Source organism: Mesoplodon bidens (assembly GCF_964165515.1).
Source record: "Mesoplodon bidens genome assembly, chromosome: 18".
NCBI classification, from domain to species: domain Eukaryota; kingdom Metazoa; phylum Chordata; class Mammalia; order Artiodactyla; family Ziphiidae; genus Mesoplodon; species Mesoplodon bidens.
In genome coordinates this window covers 51,602,145-51,628,344 of record NC_138175.1, presented here as the reverse complement: position 1 = coordinate 51,628,344, position 26,200 = coordinate 51,602,145, and the positions used below count along the sequence as shown (strand labels likewise).

The window sequence follows — 26,200 nt, the reverse complement described above, 5'->3', positions numbered from 1 at the left end:
CTTGGTCCCTTAGTTGCGTGAGATGCTGCGCCCCCTTTGGGACCGAACTGATCCTGCAGGGGAGAGGACGTTGCCTTGTAGCCTCCAGGTGGCGCCCTTCACTCAGGTGCGCCCCCCGGCTGTTTTTATAAATGCTGGCCAGCTAGTCAAGCGTTCTAGCCATCAGCCCGTTTTCCAGATGACAGAACCAAGGCTCAGAGAGGGGATGGCTCTTGCGAGGGAGCCACAGCCAAGCTCGGGAACTAGCCTTCCCTTCTGGCCGATCCCCTGTATCTCCCCCGAAGGTGGAGGACTCAGTGCCACCGAGGGGGAGGGTCAGGGGGCATCCGGAGGCTTCCCAGAAGGGACGGGCCGCGAGGTCTTGCTAGGCAGGGAGAGAATTAGGCCAGATTGCTAGAGGGGCTGCCTGAGGAAAGAGGAAATTTACCTCATGAGGTACACTAACAGGTTCCCTGGAAACAAGGTGACTGCTGCTCGCCTCTGGTGGTGCCCTGAACTGCGCGCCCATCTCTGGAGACCAGCCTCAACGGCGGCCGCCCTAAGACACCGTGACTGGCCGGGTAAAAGGCGCTCCCCCCGCGGTCGCCTCTGATGTGCGCGGCCTTGTCCCGCACCTGTCCCGGCGGGCTGATTATTAACCAGGACTTCCTGCTCGCTGGCGTCAGGGGGCGGGGCCTGAGCGGGCTGCGGCAAAGCAGGGGTTAAGGGGAGGGGGAGGCCCCAAGATCCAACCCCCACCCCAGCGGCCTCCCCCGCGACCCTGAGGTGGAGATTTCGTGAAGGGGGCAAAGCTGGGCGCAAAGGCCAGCGGATGGACAGAGAGATGGGGAATGACAGTGTGTCCTGCCACAGCACAGCCCTGTCACACGGCTGTGAGACCCTAGGTTGCCCCAGGTCTCAGGAACCCAGATGTTACATCACCTAAATCTGCAAGACCTTAACGTCCTGACCCATCTTGGTTATGCAGGTGTCCCTCCCACACATCTCGCAGACCCCCATGTCCCAACTCCCAAATATTAGGGACTCTGGGGCTTGGTCCTCCACATCTGGAGGACCCTCAGTTCTCAGACTGAGGAGTCCCCTCCCCCAGCCACCGGGTCTCAGGTGTTCTGTCACCCCTGGCACTGCCAGCGTGGGCTCTGGGCAGGGCTGGGAAAACCACCCCTGATTAAATATACCAGGCGATAAGCCAGGAGCAAGGGAGACGCTGGATGGAGCTCCATGCCTGGGCACCCCTCCTGGGCAATCTTGTGGCCTCTCCTGACCCAGCTCTGCGGACCCAAGTACTGGGTAGCTCCCCCTCCCCCATCCTCAGAGCTAGAGGCCTCCAGACACGGGGGCGCTGTGCCCCAGTGGGGGCTAAAGAGCTGTGGAGGACACCTGGTCCTTTAAGAACAGCTGGTGGGTGGGTAGGGGCCAGGGGAGTCACCCCCAGCCTGGCTGGTGTGTATTCTAGATAGAGGTTGGGTTAACTATTAACAGAGCAGGCAGCCTGAACTGTGTGGGTGTAGGGGCCTAGATCAGCCCCCCTCTTCATTCAGTGCCAGGCTGGGGCCAGAGTGGAGGGGTTCTGGATTGATCTGGGAGATCAGTGAGTAGGTGAAGAGGCTTCACAAAAGGAGAGACAGAGACACAGAGAGAGACCCAGGGAAAGATGGAGACGACAGAGGTGGGGAGGGAGATGCAAAGAGACCAGCTCACTGAGCGAGAGAAGACAGAGACCCAGAGAGAGAAAAGGAGCTCGCTCGGAGATGAGGGAGATGAGGTAGAGACAGAGAGAGACAAACGTTCAGAAAGGAAAATTAGAGAAATATCCAGATGGGTTAAGAGAGGCCAAGGTACACTGAGGAAATGCCAACAACAGAGACAGAAGGAGAGAAGAGAGACTGAGATGCGGAGAGAGGGAGGGAAGGAGAGAGGCTGTGAAATCAGGAAAAGGTACAGGTTTGAACTAGAGAGTTAAGACATCTTCAGACTCAAAAGTTCTATGAGACCGAGGGGGAGAACAGAGCTCTGTGAAGAAGGGCAGGGCTGGGTCTGTCTTTGTCACTCGGTCCCCATGACCAGACCTGGCTCACTGCTCACCCTCCAGTTCTCAGCTCAGCTGACCTCTCCTCCAGGAAGCCCTCCTTGACCCTCAGTCTGTGTCAGGTGCCATTTCTGGGCTCCCACTCGCCTATCCCAGCCCTGAACATTCTAAATCATTATTGTCTGGGGACTGGACTGTGAGCCTTATAAGGGCAGGGCCAAGGCTGTCTCAGTCACCACTGTGTCCCCAGCCTTGCCCCGCACTGGCAAGTTTAAAGGATGGATAAATTAATGGACTCCTTTCTTTCAACAAATGTTTATTCAGCATCCACTGTGTGACAAGCCCTGCAGTAGGTGCTGTGGATACAGCAGGGAACGGAATGCAGCCCCTGTTCTCATGGAGCTGACATTCAGGCGGGAGATACAGACCCATAAAATGTGACAGCCGTGACGGTAAATCCTAAGAAAAAATAAACCAGGGAAAGGAGTTAGAGAATGATGGAGACTGGTATTTTAAAGAGGGAGGTAGGGGGAATTCCCTGGCGGTCCAGAGGTCAGCACTCCATGCTCTCACTGCCGAGGGCGTGGGTTCGATCCCTGGTCGGGGCACTAAGATCCCATGAGCCACGTGGCCCGGACCAAAAAAAAAAGAGGGAGGTAAAACTGAGATGAAACTAAAAACTAAGGGAGGTGAGTGAGCGAGCCACGGGCAATCTAGGGAGATAGCAGCACATGCAAAGGCCCTGAGGTGGGAGCCAGCTTGGTTCATTCCAGAAGCAAGGTGACCAGTGCAGCTGTGGCATGAGAGAGAGTCATATAAGATTGAGGTCAGAAGGATAGTAGGGTAGGGAGCGTCGGGGGCCCTGTCTGCCGTGGTAAGGACTGTGGATTTAGTTTTAATGGGAACAAGTAGAGGGTTTCAAGCACTGAGGGAAGGGATGAAGCAAATGAGACAGAAAAAGCAAGGAATCAGCTGGGATGGACAGCATCCCGTTCATCTCTGTGTCCAGGGCTCAACAGAGGGCCTAGTACAGATGCCCAATGACAGTGTGTGCATGAGTGAATAAGACCCCAATCGACAGAGAAAGAGTCAGAATGACATTAGATGGATGGACAGACTCCCAGGGAGAAGCCAGGTAAGGACCCGGGGACGCCCAGGGACAGCAGACACAGACAGACAGCAGCCCAGCTGAGAAGTCCTATTCCTTCCAGAACCCTCCCCACCCGGAAACCTTCCCTGGAGCTGGAAAAATTCCCCAGGCCCCCCTGCCCGCCTTGCCCTGTGGCGTGCCCACTCACACCTCAGGCAGAGGAAGCTGGCAGGCCTCACAGGAACCTTTCTGTGAGGGGGGAGTAGAGGCGGGCAGGCGGGCGGCAGGGACGAAGGGAGAGGAGTGGCGGGCGGGCAGGCAGCGGGCAGCAGCTACACAAAGGCCCCAGTGTCTGCCCCTCCTGCCCCCGGGTACAGATATAAATAATATGTACATATACCTTTAAATATACACACACACACACACACACACACACACACCAGTGGGCTGGGGTAGGAGGCTGGGGGCCACACACTTCCCTAAGGACCCTGATATGGCAGAGGTCTGCTCCTGTGGGGCTTGGGGGCTCAGAGACCCACAGAGATAGTGACCAAGACTGAGAGGCTCGAGCTGAGAGGGACACAGGGACAGAAGGGCGAGAGAGAAACTTACGAAGTGTGAGAGACAAACAGAAAGAGACTGGCCGACTGCGACGCCGAGTTAGAAACCAAGACTGGCTCAAATGGAGACAGATCAGGAAAGCAGAGAAATCAAACTTTGCTGAGAAAAGACAGAAAAAGTCAGAGGTAGAGGGGCAGTGACAGAAGGAAGACACGGGTCATTCCCGAGAAAAGCAGAGCCACAGAGAAACCCAGTTGAGAGGAAGTAGGGGCAGAAAGAAGCAGAGAGGCCAGCAGACATCCAGAGAGGGACAGAGAGGGAGGGAGGGAGAGAGAGAGAGAAGCCGGCAGGCAGGCAGGGCCAAGGCTGGGGGCTTGGGAAGGCTGGTGACCGTGGCGGGGGAGGGTCAGGGCACGTCTCCAGTTTAGGGGCACCGCCTGCGCAGCTCTGGTCCAGCCCAGTCCAGGGCAGGCTAAGGGGCAGGGAGTGGAGGTGAGGGAGGTGGCCCTTGGGTTCCGGATCTTGGTGTTTACCTGGGGCAGTCATTGCAAACAGGCGCCCAGCCTGGCCCATGGCAGAGCGAGGGTGGGATGGGATGGGCCCCAGCCCTGGGCACCAGTGGGCCCGACACGCCCACCTGTGGCCTGGGTGGTGAGTAACACACACGGTGACACCTGGGTAGATGGTGACACATAGGGGGACAGACACGGTGACACACAGGGACAGATATAGGCAGACCCAGAGTGTCTGAGACATAAACAGACCCACAGAAGCCAGCGACAGAGACACACTGTAATAGACACAGTGACAGAGACCAGGACACAATGATGGGCAAACATAGTGTTAGGCTTAGAGACACAGCAACAGAACACAAGGACAGAGGACACAGTGACAGACACAGAGAAGACAATGATAGAACAGTGACATACATGTATACCCAGTGACACAGCACTGCAACACCTACAGAAACCCAGTGAGAAGACACTGACACAGAGACATACAGGCACACACAACACACACTCACACACTGATCAGGCAAATCACGGAGTAACACAGAAGCCTGCAAACGCCTTGACATTGACACAGACTCATAAACCTCCCTGGCTGCTGGCTTCTGGGGTGCCCCCTCGGCCTCCAGGAGCAGGGCGTGAGTGGCGGGGACCGTGTAGGGGGGCTTGGGACCCCAGGGCCCTGCTGTGTAGCTGTTGCCCCTCCTATGCTCTAGAATAGTGTCCTGGTTAAGGGCACTGGCTCTGAGCCTGGGTTCAAGTCCTAGCTCCCCACTCACTACCTGTGTGACCTTGGGCAAGTCACTTCATTTCTTCATGCCTCAGTTTCCCCAATAATAAAATGGGTGGTGGGAAGGATTGGGTCTATCGATTCTGTAAGGTGCTTACATAATGCCAGACACATGGTAAGCCCTAGTAGCTGTTATTATTATTATTATTATTATTAAATATTATTATTTTCATCATCATCATCTCATGTCTTCTGCCCACAGGGGAGACCCTGCCTTGGCCTCTGTTTCCCCACTCATGGCCCCTCCCTTGGACTACGTCACCTAAAGCCCACAAGCCGTGCCCAGGTCCATCTGTCCCAGCCCAGGCTTCTCTGTGTCCCCGTGGCTAACCCTCCATCCCTGATCCCTAGCGTCCTCATGTCTGTCCATGCGTCCCATGTCTGACTGCGGTACTTTTCCATTGCTGGCCACCAGCCGGCTGTCCCTGGGGTAGGGGTCACACCTGCCCACGCCAGCCGAGCCGGTGGCCACCAGACACCCTGACGGATGGCCCCACCCTCCCCCCAGGACCCTACAACAACACCCGCCCCTCCGGCCACCTGAGGTCCCCACTGGGGCGGCCTGAGGCCTGAGCCTGGGGACAGGAAGCCCCAGGCCTGGCTGCCCTGAAAGCCTCTTTCAGCCTGGGCCTCCTCCCCGCTGCCACCGACTCCTCCTGCGGAATAATATTTGGGCTGTTGGCCGGGGGGCGGGGGCCAGATCCGGAGGCCGCCTGGGAGAAGCCAGAAACCGCAGGGCTTCCTGCCTCGGGCCGGCATGACTCTGGGAGAGACCCCCAGGCCCGAGGGAGGGGGGTGGGCACCCAGGGAGACTGAGGGCCTTTCTCTCGACACCAGTTGTTTTTTCCAGGAACCAGGAGGAATTCCCCAGCCTGCCCAGGACAGCGAGGCTGGTGGGACGGCTGACTGGGAGCCAGCACGGCAGGGGGCGGGGGGGGGGTGACACGCAGCCGGCAGGGCGGGCACGGTGACAGAAATAGAGGGCCTGGCCTGCGAGGTGGCAGGTAGAGGCGGAAACTCAGGGAGCTGGGAGAGAGACCGGAGGAGGAGGAGAGAGGCCAGAGAGCCAAAGGAGTGGGGGGAGGCGGACCCCAAGAGAGGATGACCCAGAGCCCCCAAGGGAAGGAGGGAGCGATCCAGAGGCCCAGAGAGAGGGAGGACGGAGTCGAAGCAACGGAGAGGATGAAGAGAGAGAGCAAGGCAGAGAATACGAGAGACAGAGGCGCAGAAGCTGAGCGAGCGTTGTCCCATAAACCAAGGGACAGAGATAAAGGCACAGAGAGAGGTAGGGACATAGATGACACTAAGAAACAGAGAAAGATGGACGCACAGGAACTGGGAAAAACATCTCTCCCCCTCCCCCGCTCCCTCTGTCTGTCTCTCAAACAAACACACACACACACACACACACGCGCGTGTGCGCACATAAAGAGACAGCCTTTGGTCTTTGAATGACTGACTGACTAAATGAATGAGTGGCTAGAGAGCCAACAACCAAGTAAGATACATGCAAACTAAGGAAAACACACCCGCTCCAGCGTGGCGGAATGACCTTGGCCCAGTCCCTTCCCATTCTGGGTCTCTGTTTCCACTCTGTGCAACGAAGGCCATGAGGAACACAGTTGTGTTTCACAGAGCCATCCCTTGGAACATCTGAGCCACAGATATCAGACTCAGAGCCCAGGCAGAGACCTGGAGGAATAGAAACACCCAAACCCCAAACCCAGAGGCTCTCAGAAGGCCCCAGCACCCAAAGGAGGACCCAGCTCCTTTCCCACACACCAGCTCCTTTCCCACACACCATGAAAGAGACAGACACACCAGGGCCATTCAACATACGCTCACACACAGCCACAGCAGTCACAGGCACACAGCAAAGACAGGCATAATACACAAACACGGACATACTTAAAAAAAAAATACAGACACATGCTGATTCCCAGACATACACCTGAAACACAAAATGACCCACAACGCCAATGTAGTCACACGTAGACTCTTTAAGGCAGCAGGTAGGTAGACAAATGGACATACAGAAACACACATCCAACAGAGTGAGGCCCAGAGGGTCCCAGGGTGAGGCCCAGAGGGTCCCAGGGATAGGTGTATAAGAGAACCACACACACAAAACAATAAAGGAAACACGCACACGAGTCTGATATCCCGAGACACTGACAGTAAGCACATACCCAGGGGAGGAACAGACAGTTGAGGGGTACAAACAATAAAGAACACCCTGCAGTGGACCACAGGGACCTCAGTGGCCGCAGTGATGTCCTATGACCCACAGAGGCACAGGCGCATGCAAGCGCACACATACAAACTAACACACACCCTGTCTCCTTCAATTAGCACCCTGTTTGTCCCTTCTCCTCCTCCCTAGCTTAACCAAAAATCAAGCAGCCCCTGGGCTCCCTGAACCTCGGGGCTAGAAGCATGTGTCTGGAGAGTGGGGGTAGGGAGATGGCCTTGGTCACTGCACAGACACCTCCTCCTGCTGCCCTGGCCCCACTGCTGCAGGGGCTGCTATCTGTGAGCAAACTGTCCTTGGGGTCAGGGACAGCAAAGAGTCAAAGGTCAGGTCGATGCCTCCCCCAGCCCTTCCCCCAGAGGCAGCCAGCTCTTGGGGGCAGGACGGAGAGGGGACAGGGGACAGCAATTCAGGTGTTCAAGCCTCACAGGGCCCACTCGCCAAGGAAAAGAGACATTCAGTAAGAGGCAGAAATGGTGCCTTTAATGGTCATACACAGCCAGTATCCCGCTTCCCAGGCAAGAACCAGACTTCAGTAGAAATTCCCCACACCCTAACGAGTCCTTTCTGGTTTCTTCTGGACCGGAGGGGGGATGGGCTCCAGAAAAAAACCAAGGAGTATCCTCATCTCCATCCCTCACTCAACTCACACCAGAGACAGTGATGACATGGCCAACACAGGGGCTGCTGGTGGCCATCATGATGCACAGTGGTACACTGGTTATGTCAGCCAGTCAAGATGGTGGCCACCACAGCACCCAGTGGGCCAGCGTCACCATCACATCCAAAGGATCAGCCAAGGGGATGTGCATCACGGTGCCCAAAGGGCCAACCAAGATGTCATCCCAGATGGTGGCCGTCAGAATACCCAATAGATCAACCAATAACATCAATCAACATGGCAGTCTTCACAGTACTCAACGGGCCCGCCAAGATGTCAATGGCAGTTATCACAGTAGCCAGTGGATCAACACGATGCCCACAGAGCTGGCAGTCACCACAGTGAGTAACAGACCAGCCAAGATGTTAACTGACAGGACAAGCAAAGTGTCCCCAGGAGGATCAGGCCCCAAGAGCCTGATGGTGTGAGCTACAGCCATACCCCACCCACCACTCCCACCACCCTGCTAGGACGCGTTAAGCAGAGAGCGGGAATAGAGACCCTGGTAGTAGATCCCAGGCTCCCCACCCTCCGCCCCGTAGCCCCCAAATCCCACGTCCAGTTTGGGAGGTGCTGGTGTCTGTTCCGACATCAGGTTGTTGATGGAGAAAGGGTGGTTGAAGTTGTAGGGTGCATCCAGCTTCAGCTCCCCTGGGAGCTCCAGGCCAGTGAAATAGGGTGTGGAGGAAGGGGGTGAGCCACAGTCCAGAGTCCCCACATCTTCCCCACCCTGGGCCTCGGGTTCGGGGGCTGGAGGCTGGGCCTGCGGCGGAGAGGCGACTGTGGCAGCGGGGGTGGTGGTCGAGGAGGCTGACCCCGCACTGTTCCTGGAGGCAGAGGTCCCGCCGCCCCCTTTCTTCACCTTCTCCTCCAGCTTGAAGCGCTTCTGGCGGCGCAGGTAGCAGCCATTCTCAAACATGTTACCTGAGCTGGGGTGCAGGGCCCAGTAGGAACCCTTGCCCGGCTTGTCTGGAGAGCGCGCCACCTTGACGAAGCAGTCGTTGAAAGAGAGCGAGTGGCGGATGGAGTTCTGCCAGCGCTGCTGGTTCTCCCGGTAGTAGGGGAAGAGGTCCATGATCCACTGGTAGATCTCGCTCAGGGTCAGCATCTTGCCCGGCGCCTGCTGGATGGCCATGGTGATGAGCGAGATGTAGGAATACGGCGGCTTGGCATGTGCCAAGGGCCGCCGGTACCCTTTCGGCATCTCCTTCCCAGGCACCAGCCCGGGTCCCGGGCCCCCATACCCCGAGCTGCTACCACCACCACCGCTGGCACCCAGGCCTGGGAAGGTGGGCCCCAGGGGTGCTGTGGGCGCTGGGGGCGCCAGGGGTCCAGTGGGCAGTGGGGAGGCAGGGAGCCCCCCCGGGGGGTAGGGAGAGCTCAGAGGGTTCAGGGTCATGTAGGAGTTGAGGGGGGCCATGGTGGGTACTGGGGTCACCGGAGAGTAGACCTATCGGGAAAGAAAGAGAAACGGCGAGTGGTGAGTCTCTACTCTGTTGGTAAGCAAAGGGTCACTGGACCCATTGTGTGTCCATCTGTCGGTCTGTCTTGCCTCCTCTGAAGACAGCTGTCTGCTGAAGTCTCTCTCTTTCCCCCCTCCTCGTGCACCTCCCTCCCTGACCCTATCCCCCCCCGCTCCCATATACTGAAGCTCACGCTTTAAGTGGTTCTCAAAGTGTGGTCCAGGACACCCTGGGAAGTCTCCAAGACTTTTTTAGGGTATCCATGAGGTCAAAACCATTTTCATATAATGAAAGATATAAGATATGACTAGCCTTTTTCACCCTCTTTCCCTCATGAGCATACAGTAGAGTTTTCCAGAGGCCACATGACAGGTGATATTGCAATAGACCAAATGTGGAAGCAGCTAGGAAAATGCAGCTGTCTTCTACTGAACCAGGCACTAAAGAGATCTGCAAAAATGTAACTGCCATTCCTCTCACTAAATACATTGCTTATACTAACACATTGTTGCTATTTTAAAATGAATTAATGCCTATTTTTAAAACGCCGCAGTTTTAATTTTGAATGCCTTTAACAATCAATATAACCCCGATCAATAAAAACTGTTTGGGGTCCTCAATAATTTTAAGAGTGTGGACTTCCCTGGTGGTGCAGTGGTTAAGAATCTGCCTGCCAATGCAGGGCACATGGGTTCGAGCCCTGGTCTGGGAAGATCCCACGTGCCACAGAGCAGCTAAGCTCATGAGCCACAACTACTGAGCCTGCGCTCTAGAGGCCGCGAGCCACAACTACTGAGCCCATGTGCCGCAACTACTGAAGCCCGTGCGCAACTACTGAAGCCCGTGCTCCACAACAAAAGAAGCCACCGCAATGAGAAGCCCACGCGCCGCAACGAAGAGTAGCCCCTGCTCGCCGCAACTAGAGAAAACCCGCGTGCAGCAACGAAGACCCAACACAGGCAAAATAATAACTTTAAGAGTGTAAAGAGGTCCTGAGACAAAAAAAAAAAAAAAAAAAAAAAAATCAAGAACTGCTGATTTATCTAATAATGGAATATATGTGTACTTTTTTTTTGATGTGGATCATTTTTAAAGTCTTTATTGAATTTCTTACAATATTGCTTCTGTTTTATGTTTTGGTTTTTTGGTTGCAAGGCATGTGGGATATCAGCTTCCCTGCCAGGGATCAAACACTCAACCTCTGCATTGGAAGGCGAAGTCTTAACCACTGGACTGCCAGGGAAGTCCTTATATGTGTACTCTCTGTCCATCTAGCCACCATCTTTTAGGTTATACACTTACAGATTTTATAGGTCAAAAGCATTCGAAAATCACAACTCACATATTTCTACCTAATATATGTCGTCTGTTTATTATATATCATCAAATCTAAGACATCACTTCATAAGCTGCAGTATTATTTTAAGTATCAATAAGAATGGAGGGCTTCCCTGGTGGCGCAGTGGTTGAGAATCTGCATGCCAGTGCAGGAGACATGGGTTCGAGCCCTGGTCTGGGAAGATCCCACATTCCGCGGAGCAACTGAGCCCGTGGGCCACAACTACTGAGCCTGCGCATCTGGAGCCTGTGCTCCTCAACAAGAGAGGCCGCGATAGTGAGAGGCCCACACACCGTGATGAAGAGTGGCCCCCGCTCGCCGCAACTAGAGAAAGCCCTCGCACAGAAACGAAGACCCAACGCAGCCAAAAATAAATAAATAAATAAATTAATTAAAAAAAAAAAGAATGGAAAAAACACTGTCGATTATAATCCCTAGACACCATTGACTGTAAAACCCATTCTATTTTCAGATATGTTCAAATGGGGGGAAAATGTGCCTCTTAGCTCAGTGAAATGCAGTAGACATTGCTATGTCTTTGTAAGTAACTATATAGTCCCTCAATTATTCAAATTTCTTGGCCTACTCTGTGCCGGCACTGCTCCAGGCACTTCACAGCAAAGGTCTGCTTTCATCTTTACAACCACACGATGGGGGAGGCACTATCATGACACCCATTTTACAGCTGAGCAAGCTGAGGATCAGAGAGGTTGTCCAGGGGTCACACAACAAGGAAGGAAAAGAACGGGGATTCTGAATCCAGGCAGTCTGGCTCCAGATCGGTGTTCTGGATCAAGCTATAAAAGCAGTGACCAAGACAGACTGAAATGCCTGCCCTCAGGGAGCTGTCAGTCTAGCAGGAAGTGAACAAGATAAGCAAGGAAAATAGGAAGCATGGTGGATGGTGATTTCTCTTTCTGTGTGCATTTACCCCTGTCATCCCCTGTCTTCCATCCTTTCTCTGTCAATCTTCCATCTGCCTGTCTGCCCCACTCCCTCCCCCTGAGGGAGGGTGGTCTCATGGCACTGCGGGGGGGTGCTGTAGCTCTGGTGGGAGCCACCTCTGCTATGAATCAGTGTGTCCCATCTCATTCCCTTGTCACTTAAATGTCTGCACATCCAAAGGTCCAGAGAGAAAAGGGAGTCAGGGGCAGGTGGCAACCAACCCAGGTCTGCCTTCTAGTAGAGAAACTCTCCCCTCTCTTTCACATGACTGTCCAGGTAGTTCTTTTCTCCTATGTCTCTGAATCTCCCTGTGGCTCTGTGTGTATCTGTGCATCTCCTTCCCTGTCTCAGTACCTCTATACTCCTTCCCTCACCCCCTCCCCACGCCTGTCTTTCTCCCCTCGCCACGTCTGTCTCTCTCCCCTCCCCACGCTCTCTCCCTTTATCTCTCCCTGTCTCTCTCTCCTCGTCTTTCTCTCCCTCATCTCCCCCGCCACCCTCTGCCTTTCTTTCCTTGTGACTCTCCCATACCCCATCTCTCTCTCCCTCTGTCCCCACCTCATCTCTCACATCTTTTTCTCCCTGCCTTGGCACTCTCTCTCTCTGTCTCTCTCTACCCCACTCCTCTCCCACCCTGTTCTTTCTTTCCCCTTCAGCACGTCTTTGCATCTCTCTGCCCCTTGCTTCAGCACCACCATCTCCCCAGAAGTCTCACATTGAAATTGGAGCCACAGCTACTCCCCTCCCCCATGCACTGGTCTCCCCCACCCCCCCACCCCACCCCCCGGGTTGGCTGGTTCTCGCCCCTCCCTAAGAGTAAGGGAAGAGGGTCCTTCAGAGAGAGGGGAGAAGGTGATGGACTCAGGGGGATCCACAGAGAGGTCCTGGATCCCTCTACAACCCCCTACATTTCTCCAACTCAGTCAGACTCTCCTGTATCACAGAGGAAGACAGAGTGGGACCCCAGAGCCCTCCTCTTCTGGCTCCCTATCCACCCGGAAGTCCTCCTTGAGGTCTGACCTCAAGCACTCCAGCTGCCCTAATCCACCCTAGGCTTTCACATGCCTGGGGCTGGGATGAACCCCCAGTGTCCGGGTCTGAACCGGATCTCCCCAGCGAGGGCGGGGCTGAGACTGGGGGGAAGCCATCAGGGGACCTGCACGCCCACCCCAGGAGGCTGGAATTTCTCCCCTTTCATTTCCTTATTGTCTCTGGAGGAGGATGTGACAGGGAGCAGGGGGCCGTGCGAAGCTACAAGCTCCTTTCTAACCCTGGTCCCAGCCTAGGACCTCAAGCGGCTCCCCCCGCACGCCAAGAGGCTTTAGGTTTTCCACCTCTAAAATTGGGGAGCAGTTGAACCAGCTGATCTGTGAGAACCAGAGGCCAGTGGGGATGCCTTAGGGCAATAACTTTCCAGTTTCCTTCCAGACAGGGAGCCAGCCTGGGGAGGTCAACATCACCCCAGCAGGAGGGTGTGGTGGGCAAGAAGCACTTTGGGGGCCCTTTCAGTTCTCAGTTGCTGAGTGAGTGCAGATGTTTCTCCCCACATTGTTCTGACCCAGGGGGAGGAGGTGGTTTGCTTGATGGGAAAGCTGAGGAGACCCTCACACAGCATGTCCATTTCCAGCCCCCTGTATGTCAACTCTTCCAAAATACGCCCCCAAGTGCTGACTATCTCTAGACTGTTCCTCAATTTCAGAGACAATTTCCACACAAATTGTCCCCTACTAAACGTCAGGTTTTGCCCCAAATAATGACTCCTTCAGCCTAGACCCCCGCAATTTACTTCTTAAGATATGCCTCCAAAACACTGATTTGTAGTTGGTACCCTTAAATCAGGTCCCCAGACTCTGAACTATGTCGGGCCTTCAGCCGGAATCCCCCAATACCTGGGAGTCTCCACCACCAACCTGGTCTCTGCCTTGTCCACCATATAACTGACATCTCCAGCTGCCCAGGCTCCACCTCTCAACACTCCCAATCCCTTCCCTGCACCACCCCACGTGCACCTCACACCTCCACAGCCCCAGGACTGGCCCCTCCTGGGCACCTTGCCAAGCCCCGCAGGCCTGGGTATTCAGGAGTCTCACCCTACAGCTTCAAACCCCAGACCCAGGACTCAGGCACTCTGGGGCCCCTGTAAACCCCAGATCTTGGTCTCTTTGGAGAACTCAACCATTCCAGTCCCATACCCCACCTCAAGCCCACAGTCCCCTTCCATCAGAAACCCAGGTATCCAGACCCCCATAACCCTCTGACTAGGACCCTTCCAATTCACAATGCTGACTAGGCAGAGAGCACGATCAGGAGAAGGAGTCCTTGCAGCAAGAGGAATGGGAGTTAGACCTGGGGAGGGACTTCCCGGCGTCTAGGGTGAGCGAATTAAGATACATCCCTGCCCCCTACTCCAGGGAAATCTTGTCTGAGATGGGACTGGTGAGGACATTAGCAATTAGTGGAGATTGCTGGAAGGTGGAGTGGGGGCGGGGATGGGTGGTGCGAAATCTGAAACCCTCCAGACTCCACAAGGAGAATCCCTGCTGAGGGTCTCTGATAACAATTAAACCACTGAAGTTCAGCTGGGAGGGGTGAGGGTCATTAGTAGGGATGGGGGGCAGGGGTGGAGACCGACCCCTCCACTGCCAATCAGGATCCCGACTCTGACCCCTATCTATCCGAGCCCCAACTCTTAAATCACCTGTTATTTCACACTCCCCAGACCAAGCTTCATCTCTGAGCACCTTCATCTCTTACACCCGAGCACCAACCCCCATTTCTGACTTAGACGTAGTCGCAGCCCCAATCCTTATCCCAGAACCCCAATTCTTATTTTTACCCCAGACCCCCATCTTTAACACTAATTTCTAACCCTGAGTTCCCAGCTCAGATTTCCCTTAATGGTGACCTCCCTCTCCCATCTCTTAGTCCCTTATATTTTCCCCAGTTTTAAACCCCATTTCCTAATCCCCCAGCTCTGTCCGTATCCCGGAGTTCTGAGTCTTATCTTTGGTCTGTTAATTTTAATTCCTTGTACTTTGGGTCCCTGACACCCAGCCCTCACATTTAAGCTACGACTTGACCCTTGCCTAAATCTTCCTGACTCCCGTTTAAGCCCTCACTCTGACTAGCCTGCCTAAACCGCGCTCCCATGCATTGTCCCCCGTCCCTGACTCCAACACCTGGTCTCCGTGGCTCTAGTTCCTCCGCTCCCCAATTCTATTTGGGGCCCCCACTTGAGTCCACACCCCGGTCCTTGCCCCCATTTAGGCCCGCACCCTGATTCCTGCCCCCCCCCCCCTCCTTCCCGCTCCGCCATCCCCGAGGACACACCTCGCCCGCCTCCGGGTAGTAGCTCCACTCGGCCAGGTCATGGGCCTCCATCTTCACCGAGCCCAGCATCCCCCGGGCCTGCGCCCCCACCCGCCCCCGCTCCGGCCCGGGGGGGAACCAAGCGCTTCGGATCTCTCAGCCGGCACGGCCTGGGTTCCGACAGGCGCCCGTCCGTCCGACCGCCCAGGGTCCCAGCCTTCCCGGGCGCCGCGGGAGGCGGCCACGCTTTATAGCTGGGACACCCCCCCGCCCCCCCGCCCTCGCCCTCGCCCTCGCCCGCCCTGGGCTCCCCTCCCGCCTCCCTCCCCGAGGGCGGTGCGCCCGGACTGGGGCGCCCCCTGCGGGATTGCGAGGAGACAGACCTCAGGCGCCGGGAGCCGCAGCCCGGGGACGCGAGAGCTGGAGATGGCTGACGAGTGAGGAGCTACAGGTGGGAGGCATTGCTGATACTAAAAGCCTCGAGGTTAGAACTCTAGGGCCCTTCCATCCAGGGGTTTCATCATCTCGACAGGAGCAGGCGAACAGCCAGAGCCCAGCAAGACTGCCGCGGAGTAAAGGAGGCTCAGAGCCGAGTGGTCTCCATGGGTCCCGATGTGTTACTATAAGAACCTGTAGGAGCTCCTCGAAACCACATTTCCCATTGGACGGACTGGAAGACTGAAGCTTCTGATAGCTGGAAATGCTCCATACTGTGTAAATGGTCAGGACCAAGGGTTGAGGGGATCGAGGCCTCTGCTCAGACCCCGCTGAGGAAACAGACCACCTTCCAGACCTAAGAGCTTCGCATCCCGGACTCTCCACTCTCTCTAACACCTGCCGTCCAGGGACCCAGAACTACTGTGAACTCCATTTCCCAGAAGCCTCTATCCCCCTTTCCTTCCGGACCCCGTCAAAGGACTACATTTCCCAGGAGGCATGGCTCCCGAAAGCCGGAAATGAAGGACAGCCCCGGCGTCGTAGGGGGCGGAGAGCGGAAGGCCGGTCGCGCGGCAGAAGGTAGGGGCGGGGTACGCCACAGAGTGGACTCCGTTTCCCAGCGACGCTCAGTGCACGGCGCATGCACAGTGTCACGGCGGCGAGCGGAAGATGGCGGTGGCGTCTGTGAAGAGGCGCTGCTGAGGGGGCGCGAGGGGGAAGGAGGCCTAAGTCGCGGTGAGAGGGGGGGCGGCGTGGGGGCCCGGGGACGAAGGGAGGAAGGACCCTGAAAGGGCAGGGGCGCTGCCGGGGGGAGTGGAGACGCTGAGAGGGGAAGGGAGCAGTGACGCTCGGGACCCCAGTTTCTTCCCCATTTCTGGACCCTCCCGTGGCTCCCCAGTGCCCTCAGGGCAAAGTTCCATCGTGGCCCCCAAGGCGCGTCCGCCCAGCCGGCCTCGGCTCTGCCTCTTTGGTCGTTCCTCACGTCGCACAGCTGCACTGGCCTTTCGGTTCCTCAGACCCGCCATACGCCTTCCCGCCTCAGGCTTTTTGCACTTGCCGTCCCCTCTGTCTGCAACATCCTTTTACTCATTCCGCCTGGCTGACTCCCATTCATTTTTCGGGTCTCGGCACCAACGTCACTTCCTCTGCGAAGCCCTCCTTTCCCGCTCTCCGTCCCGAAATCCGCCTGTTAAACGCTCTTATAGGTTCCTGTGCCTTTCCTTCATGTCACTTGGCGGGGGGTCTCATTTGTTATTGGACCTTTATTTGTGTGGCTCTTTAGTTCTGTCTGTGACCATGAGCTCCATGGAGGCAGGGAGGTGTGTGTTGGTCACCGTCGTGTTTCCCAGCACAGCGCTGTCACGCCGAGAACTCCCAGTTAATGTTCGTTGAATGATGAAGGATTTTCGCGGGGCCACTCTGTGTATATGCGGGGAGTCGTCATATTCCCAGGTGGGAGTGGGGCGGTGGGACCGGGAGGGAAGGGGAACCAATGATTGTTGGTAATAGCAAAAGACTACAAACACCCCAAATGTTCTTTAGTAGGGAGACTGGCAGAGGAGAAAAACAGATAACAGCCACATAATAAAACATCATGCAGCTGTAAAAAGGAATGAGGGAAGGGGGGCCAAAAAGGAATGAAATATATAGAGAGTGGGCTCCAGCATATATTAAGTGAAAAGCGAAATGAAAGACAGTGTTTATCATACGCTCCCTTTTTACAGAAGAAAAGGAAATATGTATATACGTTTAAAAAATAAAGAAAGAAACCAAAAAGTGGAAGAGGAAGAACATGGTAAAAAGTTTGGGTGGATCAGTGTGAAAGGTTCATCATGAAAAAGTTCCCTGTGTTCTGATGGGAAACAGAAGTATACTGGATTGTTGGGAAGAGACCTAGCAGGGGGAAGCAGTTCCTTTAGAGAGGCAGACCAGCACAGCAGTGAGAAGGCTGGATTCTGCAGCCATACTGCTAGGTCTACATCTTACAGGTTGTGAGCCTTTGATCAAGTGACTTTACCTCCTTGGACTTCAAATTTCCTCATCTGTAAAATGGAAATTAAAAATAGTACTTACCTTGGGGCTTCCCTGGTGGTGCAGTGGTTGAGAGTCTGCCTGCCGATGCAGGGGACACGGGTTCGTGCCCCGGTCCGGGAAGATCCCACATGCCGCGGAGCGGCTGGGCCCGTGAGCCGTGGCCACTGAGCCTGCGCATCCGGAGCCTGTGCTCCGTAAAGGGAGTGGCCACAACAGTGAGAGGCCCGCATAAAGCAAAAAAAAAAAAAAAAATAGTACTTACCTTGGAATCTAGAAAAATGGTACAGATGAACCTGTTTGCAAGGCAGAAATAGAGACACAGATGTAGAGAACAAACTTATGGGCACCAAAGGGGGGAAAGGGGTGGTGGGATGAATTGGGAGATTGGGATTGACATATACACACTAATATGTATAAAATAGATAACTAGTGAGAACCTGCTGTATAGCACAGGGAACTCCACTTTGCTGTACAGTAGAAACTGATGCAACAATGTAAAGCAACTATACCCCCATTAAAAAAAAAAAACAGTACTTACCTCAAAGACTTGGTGTTGTGAGGTTTAAATAAGTTACTGAGTTACTGTGTGTGTTAGAATTGTGCCCAGCACATATTAAATGTTCAGTAAACATTAGCTGTTATTTTTCAAGCATTCTAGAGCCAAAGGGTAGGGATACTAAGCCCAGTGATTGTTGAAGCCCTTTGGCATTCACTCAGCAGGTTTTTATTGAATACTTACTAGGTGCCAAGCTCTGTTCCGTGCTGGGGATAGAGAAAGTGAACACACACACACACATCTCTGCCCTCATGGAGCTTATAAATATATAGTGTGTTGATGATAATAAATGCCATGGAGAAAAATAAAGCAACACAGATGGGGACGGAGAGGAAATGGAAATTTGAAATGGGATGGTCAGAGAAGACCTCACTGCTGGGATATTTGAGTTGAGACCTGAAGGAAATAAGGAGGGGAGGGGTATCCCAGGCAGAAAGAAGAGAAGCCCTTGGAGGAGAAGGCTTGGAGGAAGGGGTATGATTGGCATGATGACAAGGAGCCCAGTGTCGCTGGAGCAGGGAGAGCTGAGGGAAGTGAGGGCAGAAGTAGAAGGGACCAGATCACATAAGGTCTTCTAGGCCTTGGTGAGGAGTTGGCTCAGACTGTAAGCAAGATGTGGGGATGACAGGCAGCAGGGAGACTAGGAAGGAGGTTGTTGGATAGTCATTCATTCAGCAGATACCTGTTGAATAAACTACTGTGTGCAGTATATCTCTTTTAAAAGATGCACCTTTTTCACCCTCCTCAAATTATTGTTAACAGTTTATGCAGTAGCCTTCTGAAACTAATCTACTCCTCAAAATAGTTCTGAGAGAGAAACACTGTTACCATCCCAGTTTTACAGAAGAGGCAGCGGAGACCCAGTGGTTTCTTACTTCGGGTCATTCTGTGTATACATACACAAACTTGACAAAAGTCAGTTTAATTCTTCTGTGATGCAACAGGCTGTCACTGTCATCTTTTCATTATGATAATACATTGAGAGCCATCTTTTTTTTTTTTTTAACTGTATTCTCCCTTTTCTACTTTTTGGTTTTTCCTTTCAGTTTTTTTTTTCTTTTTTTAACATATACACATATTTTCCTTTCTTTTGTACAAAGGGAGCATACAGTAAACATTGTCTTCACTTTACTTGCTTTTACTTAAAATGTGCTAGAGCCCACTGTTTATCAGTGTATATAGAGATTTTCCTCATTCCTTTTTTTTTTCCTTCCCTCATTCCTTTTTATAGTTACATAGTGTTTTATTATGTGGATGTATCAGTTTTTCGGCCAGTCTCCCTATTTGAGAATATTTGTGTTGATAATAGTCTTTTTTTTTAAATAAATAAATTTATTTATTTATTTTTGGCTGCATTGGGTCTCGTTGCTGCACGCGGGCTTTCTCTAGTTGTGGCGAGCCAGGGGTACTCTTTGTTGCGGTGCGTGGGCTTCTTATTGCGGTGGCTTTTGTTGTGGAGCAAGGCTCTAGGTGCACGGGCTTCAGTAGTTGTGGCTCACGGGCTCTAGAGCGCAGGCTTAGTAGTAGTTGTGGCGCTCGGGCTTAGTTGCTCCATGACATGTGGGATCTTCCCAGACCAGGGCTCGAACCCATGTCCCCTGCATTGACAGGCAGATTCTTAACCACTACACCATCAGGGAAGCCTGATAATAGTCTTCTGCTATTAGGAATAGTGCTGTAATTGATACCCTTCTTATTTGTTAATTTTGCCAGTGTGACTTTGGGACAGATGCCCAATAGTCCCCCACCCCCGGCCTTTTAAAGCACAACTCCATAGTAATCCAGAAAATGGCAGAAATATAATTTAATTAGGCCTTCTCTGATGTATTGAGTACTTACGACGTACAGGACTCTGACTGGCGCTCCTCAGAGCTATGTTTTAGAAAGCTTGCTCTGGTGTCCAGTCCAGAGGACAGCCCTGATGGAGAGACAGGAGGCACTGAGACCAGTGCGTGGCTGCTCTGTGTTCATTTGTTCAGTCATTCAGCAGGTGTTTGTGGTCAGCTTGTCATGTGTAAAGTACTGAAGGTGAGGCTCGGTACTCCATGAGGTACTGCCTCTGAGCTGGGAGACATCAGTCTCCCCCAGGTTGCAGCCTCATGGACACGTACAGTCTGATCCAGACTCTGGAAGGGGGAGGGGCTTCAAAAGACCCAACAAAGACCCAACAGGCTAGAAAGGAGGGTTGAACCCTTTGCAGCTAGTGAGGTAAGGTGCAGAGCTTGATCTCTCTTCTCCAGGGAGTACCAGGCAGCAGCCATGGCAGGCAGCAGTGGGGACAGCGTCACTCGCCGGAGCGTGGCATCGCAGTTTTTCACACAAGAGGAGGGGCCAGGCATTGATGGCATGACCACATCAGAGAGAGTGAGTATGGAGAGAGGGGTTTGGAGTGGGAAGGCACAGGCCCTGTCTTTGGGCCATCCACCTCTAGGTGGCAGAACCCAGGGAGCGCCGTCAGGGCTGGGCTGGCAAGGTGAGTACTGTCACATGCCTTTCACCTTCCTTCCAGGTGGTGGATCTCCTCAACCAGGCAGCACTGATCACCAATGATTCAAAGATCACAGTGCTCAAACAGGTGAGGGGAAGGGGGTGATGCTGGGCTAAGCAGGACGAGGGGAGCCAGGATGGGAACCCCTGGAAAAGAAGACACTGGTAATAACACTAGTGTCCACAGTTAAGCACTTGGGATATGCCTGCCATGGTGCTCAGTGCTATTCGGCCATGCTGTCATTTAATTCTCACAAAAACTCTATGAGGCAGGGTTCCTCCCTGTTTTATAGAGAAAGAAGCAGAGTCTCAGAGCTTAAATTAGCCCAAGGTCACTCTGCTAGCAGCTGGCTGAACTAGGACTTGAATGCTGGATTCAGACTCCAAATTCTATGCTCTTGATCCTCGTATTTGCTCTCTGCCAGGGTCATGTCCAGTGGGGAGGACATGCAGGTCACCAGACAGTGAGGACCCAGAGTGGGCAAGGATGGGATGGAGGAACCCAGAGGGGTGTGGAACCCAGAGGGAGCTTCTGACCCAGCCTAGTGGTGGGGAGTCAGGGAGAGCTTTTTAGAAGAGGGATGTCTCGGCTGAGACCTGGATGATAAGGAGAGAACCAGGCCAAGTGGGAGAGGGAGAGTGTCTTGACCAGAGGGCATAATAGCTTGTACAGAAGCAAAAGAGGGCATGGGGAATTGGGGAGGCAGGTGGAATTCAGAGGTTGGGAGGTCAGGTTGCCTGGGTGAGGACCCCAGTTCTACTTGTTCGGCATGTGGCCTTGGGTAGTCGATTCCACCTCAGCAGTAGAGTGGGGTCCTGACGGGGCCTCCCCCGTGGAGTGGTTGGCAGGGCTGTTCAACAGTGCCTTGGGTCATAGGCAGTGAGCTTCTGTGAGAATGTTTTTGGGAAGGGCTTATTCCAAAGAGCCTGGCAGGTACAAGGGCCTCAGAAAATGTGTTCTCATTGTCATAAAATGCCTGATGAATTGTGACAGTTGAGGGGAGTAGAAACAGAAGGAGAGTGGAGAGAATTGCTGGGTGAGCCTCAGGAAGGTACGAGTCCTGCAACACTTCCCTCTTTTCTTTAGCCTCCATCTGTAACACGTACTCACTATCCACCAGGACCTGTGCCCTGTAGCATCTTCTTATTGAAGCCTCACAACAGCCCTATTAGTTGTTGTTTACGATTCCCATTTTACAGAAGAGCAAACTGAGACTCAGGGGAAGCCACTTGCCCAGGCCATGGTAGGAGTGGCAGAGCCAGGATCTGAACTGAGCTTATCTGCTGCCTACCCCCATGCTGTTTTCTCCTACATGTTCCTATCTGCACTGATTGGACCCTGGTTTTATATGTGTGTTCCTCCTTCCCATCCCCAATCTCCTTCCAGGTCCAGGAACTGATCATCAACAAAGATCCCACACTACTGGACAACTTCCTGGATGTGAGTGACCGACAGGAGAGAAAGGGTGTGGGTGTAGGGATAAGGGAATGGATCCTGGTGCAACTCTGACCTACCTTCTTCTTGACCTTGGCAGGAGATCATCGCTTTCCAAGCAGACAAGTCCATTGAAGTGCGCAAGTTTGTCATCGGCTTCATCGAGGAGGCATGGTATGGGGCGGTGCAGGGAGCCCCTGGGAGCACCCCTGCTGGAGTCAGCCTCTTTGGCGCCTGGCCCTGCCCTGAGAGTCTTGCCCTCTGCTTCTCAGACCCATTCTCCCTCCCATGCACAGTGATTCCCCAGCAAATATTTAATAAGGTCGAAATCTTGGACTCATCCACAATTCCTCTACTTCTCCCACACTTCACATCTGCATCATCAGTAAGGACTACCGGCTCTACCTTCAAATTGTAAACAGCATCTGACAGATTTTCAGCTACTTCCCTTGGTGTACTAAATACTTCATCTACTTTGTTATTTGATCCTTAAAATAACACTGGATTATTTGTTTGGCACATTTAACTGAAGACAGAACTGTGACTCAGAGAGGTGAAGTGCGTTTCCTAAGGTCACACAGCCAGTATGTGGCCATGCTGGGATTTTAACCCGTGTCCATAACACCATTGCCCAAATTCTCAGTCTCCACCTTTTACTGGGAGAATTTTTTTTTTCAGTTGAGGTATAGTTGATTTATAATATTAGTTTCAGGTATACAACATAGTGATTCAAATTTTTTATATATTCTACTTAAAGTTATTTTAAAATATTGGCTATATTCGCTGTGGTATACAATATATCCTTTTAGTTTATTTATTTTATGCATAGTAGTTTGTACCTCTTAATCCCCCTACCCCTATCGTGCCCCTCCTCCCTTCCCTCTCCCCATTGGTAACCACTAGTTTTGTCTTTTTTTTTTTTTTTTAAGATATAGTTGATTTACAATATTATATTGACTTCAGGTATACAACATAGTGATTCAAAATTTTTATAGATTATTACTGGGACAATTTGTGGTAAGTTTTCTGATTTTGCCAAAAAACTTTTTGTTCGACAGATATGTATCACATAACTGCTATGTGCCAGGCATTTGTGTCAGACTGTAGGACTATAACAGTGAATAAAAACAGGGATCGTTCCTGCATGTCATGTAGCTGACAGCTGAGTTTCATATTTTTGACTGATTAGCTTAATAATTAAATTCAGATTGTAACGTGTTATGAAACTACACATTCTGAGCTCTAGGTGTAGCCTTGAATTTATTCATTCACTGAATAAATATTTATTGAAGGCCTTTCATTTTTTCCTTCAACAAAAAATGAGACTCTGCTAGTACTCAGACTAGAAAGGGTCCCCCACTTTCAGAGCCCTCAGGCTTAGGTAAACAAATTAGTAAACAAAACCAGTGACTACATAAAGCAGAGTGCTTTAAAGTAATAATGACTAATATCTATTGAATGCTTTCTATGCTTTTCTAAGAACTTTACATGTGTTGTTGCAGTTTTCACAGCAAGCCTTGAGGTAGGAACTGTTCTAAAAGACACAGTTACTTATCCAGATTTACAGTTGTCTGGCTCTGCTGCCCCTTATGTGAACAGCAGGGCCCTAATAATACAGAACAGTGGGGGTTACAGGACCAACCTAGATAGCGTTTGGGGTCAGCTGTGTCTGAGGGTGCCAGGCATTGTTCTCAGCTTCCAGCTGTGCTGGCAAACAAGACAGGTGCCCACCTCCATTCCAATCTCCTGACACACTGACCCTGATTTCCCTTTCCTTGTGGACCCCAGGCTCCCATCACCTGCCCAAAGACCACCTTGACCTTGCCCTTTTTCCTCCATCCCCTAGCAAGCGAGACATTGAGTTACTGCTGAAACTGATCGCGAACCTCAACATGCTCTTGAGAGATGAGAATGTGAATGTGGTGAAGAAGGCCATCCTCACCATGACCCAGCTCTACAAGGTGGCCCTGCAGGTAAGAGCTCCCTCCCCACCTGGGGCTGTCCCAGCCTGGCAGGTCTCATTTACAGACTCATCTGTTAGAGTTCAAAACCAGCATCAGATCAGATTCGTTATGAGCAAGACATGCTGTTGATCTTTAGGAAAAGACAACAAAGGGGTTCTAATGTCTAATGGTCAGGGAGTTGCCATTAACCCATCCTTCCATCCATCTGTCCATTCATTTGTGCATTCAACAAACATTCCCTGAGTACCTCCTTTGTGACCAGGATGGGCCAGCCAGGTCCACACTGTGGTGTGATGTACATTAACATTAATGAAAGGAATGAATCCATTTAATCTCTGCCATCACCTTGTGAGGTTGGCACTGTTGTTCCTCTGGCTTCCTTAAGATCTGAGTCTTCATCACTCTGGGTTGTCACTATCTGTGAACCTCGTGAGGGCAGGACCAGACCTGGCTTGGTCACCACTGGGTCCTGTCCCCAGCATCACCTAGCATGGGGCCAGAGACAGAGTTGTAACTCAGTGAACATTTCCCCAATGAATGTACTCATCATCATTTATGGATCTCTGGGAGTTGGTGGAGTTGGTGATTGATGTCTTTTTCCCCATCTGTCTGTCCGTCCATCCCTCCCCGGCCCACTCGCAGTGGATGGTGAAGACACGGGTGATCAGCGAGCTCCAGGAAGCCTGCTGGGATATGGTGTCTGCCATGGCTGGGGACATCATCCTGCTGTTGGACTCTGACAATGACGGCATCCGTACCCACGCCATCAAGTTTGTGGAGGGCCTCATTGTCACCCTGTCACCCCGCATGGCTGACTCGGAGGTGCCCCGACGCCAGGAGCACGACATCAGCCTGGACCGCATCCCTCGTGACCATCCCTATATCCAATACAGTGAGTGCCACCTATCAGCTGGTGCCATTTGTCAGTCACTGCACTGGCTCCCTTCCTCCTCCTCCTCCCCCTCCCCACCTTTCTTCTTGGTTTTTCATTTCTGGAGTCAGTTTAAAACAGTGCTTAAGAGCCCTGATGCTAGGTTCAAATCTCCGTGTTACCACTTACTCATGTGAGCTTGGGCAAGTTACTCCTCTCTGAACTTTATCTTCTTTCTGTAAAATGGGGGTGATAGTAGTGCCCCTCTCACAGGTTTGTTGGGAGGTTCCGTGAAGACGTGAGCACTGAGTAGTAAATACCAGCTAGTTTCACCGTTTTTCGAATTGCAAATTATAGAAGTAGTAGATGCACGTTACGGAAATGTCAAGCAATAAATATAGAGGGGTAGAAAGGGAAAATACCCCCTCCCCCAGTCCTGCTTACCAGAGATGAATACTGCTAAGAGTATTGTTTTCTTTCAGACCTTTTCTGTGCAAAGATATTTATGTGTATATATTCATAGTTTCTGTGTCTGTTGGTCCTGTTTTTACAGGAAACAGGGCCATGCTTTATACTTTCAACTGAGAGGCATTTGAGTAGTGGCTTGTGTTTGAATCTCTGCTCTACCATTGAGCAACTGACCTATTCTCTCTGATCCTGTTTCTTCATTGGTAAATTGGGGGTCATTATTATGGCATCTACTTTAGGGTGTAGGTATGAGCATTTGGTGAGTTAACATTGCTGGCATAGTAAGCATTCCACAAATATTAGCTCTTCTTATATGTTGTTTGACAACCTTTTTTATTTTTAATTAATTAATTTGTTATTTTTGGCTGCATTGGGACTTCATTGCTGCATGCGGGCTTTCTCTAGTTGCATCGAGTTGGGGCTACTCTTCGTTGCGGTGTGCGGGCTTCTCATTGTGGCAGCTTCCCTTGTTGCAGAGCACGGGCTCTAGGTGCACAGACTTCAGTAGTTGTGGCACGCAGGCTCAGTAGTTGTGGCTCGCGGACTGTAGAGCACAGGCTCAGTAGTTGTGGTGCACGGGCTTACTTGCTCCATGACATGTGGGGTCTTCCCAGACCAGGGCTCGAACCCGTGTCCCCTGCATTGGCAGGCGGATTCTTAACCACTGTGCCACCAGGGAAGTCCCTTGACAACCTTTTGAACTCAACAAAATTATCTCGTTACATCTTTTCCTAACAATATTATGTTCAGATGCTACAAAATATTCCACAGTATGGTAACATCACATTCTATTTTTTATTCACTATTTCAGATAATGTGGCATCCAGTATGTTTGTGTAAGAAATGTCAAGATATCTTTCACAGTTGTTAAGAGTTAACTTTTGGTGACTGGATCAAGGAGCGTGGTGATAAAAAGAACTTTGAGTTCTTTGTCTGTGTGTGTATAGACATATACATATTCAAAGTTTTACATCAATGTAGTTCAGTCAGTTTCCTTATA

General features: G+C 52.2%; 2 protein-coding genes across 4 annotated transcripts in view; one reads left to right on the top strand and one right to left on the bottom strand.

The window, feature by feature from the left end:
* Positions 1-8,357: 8,357 nt before the first annotated feature.
* On the bottom strand, positions 8,358-15,106 carry FOXA3 (forkhead box A3; the record flags this gene model as incomplete). Its single annotated transcript, XM_081217097.1, has 2 exons — positions 14,969-15,106; positions 8,358-9,341 (listed from the first exon to the last, which is right to left on the bottom strand). The coding sequence occupies exons 1-2, from the start codon at positions 15,035-15,037 to the stop codon at positions 8,358-8,360; spliced, it is 1,053 nt and encodes a 350-aa protein (XP_081073223.1). The 5' UTR covers positions 15,038-15,106.
* Positions 15,107-16,015: 909 nt separating this feature from the next.
* Positions 16,016-26,200, top strand: part of SYMPK (symplekin scaffold protein) — a 36,364-nt gene continuing 26,179 nt past the window's right edge. For all 3 annotated transcript variants that reach the window (XM_081217299.1, XM_081217298.1, XM_081217300.1), the window contains exons 1-7: positions 16,016-16,120; positions 20,216-20,339; positions 20,485-20,550; positions 21,850-21,903; positions 21,998-22,071; positions 23,744-23,870; positions 24,504-24,753. In XM_081217299.1, coding sequence (XP_081073425.1) covers positions 20,235-20,339; positions 20,485-20,550; positions 21,850-21,903; positions 21,998-22,071; positions 23,744-23,870; positions 24,504-24,753 — 676 coding nt within the window. In that variant the 5' untranslated portion in view covers positions 16,016-16,120; positions 20,216-20,234. The remainder of the gene's footprint in view (positions 16,121-20,215; positions 20,340-20,484; positions 20,551-21,849; positions 21,904-21,997; positions 22,072-23,743; positions 23,871-24,503; positions 24,754-26,200) is intronic.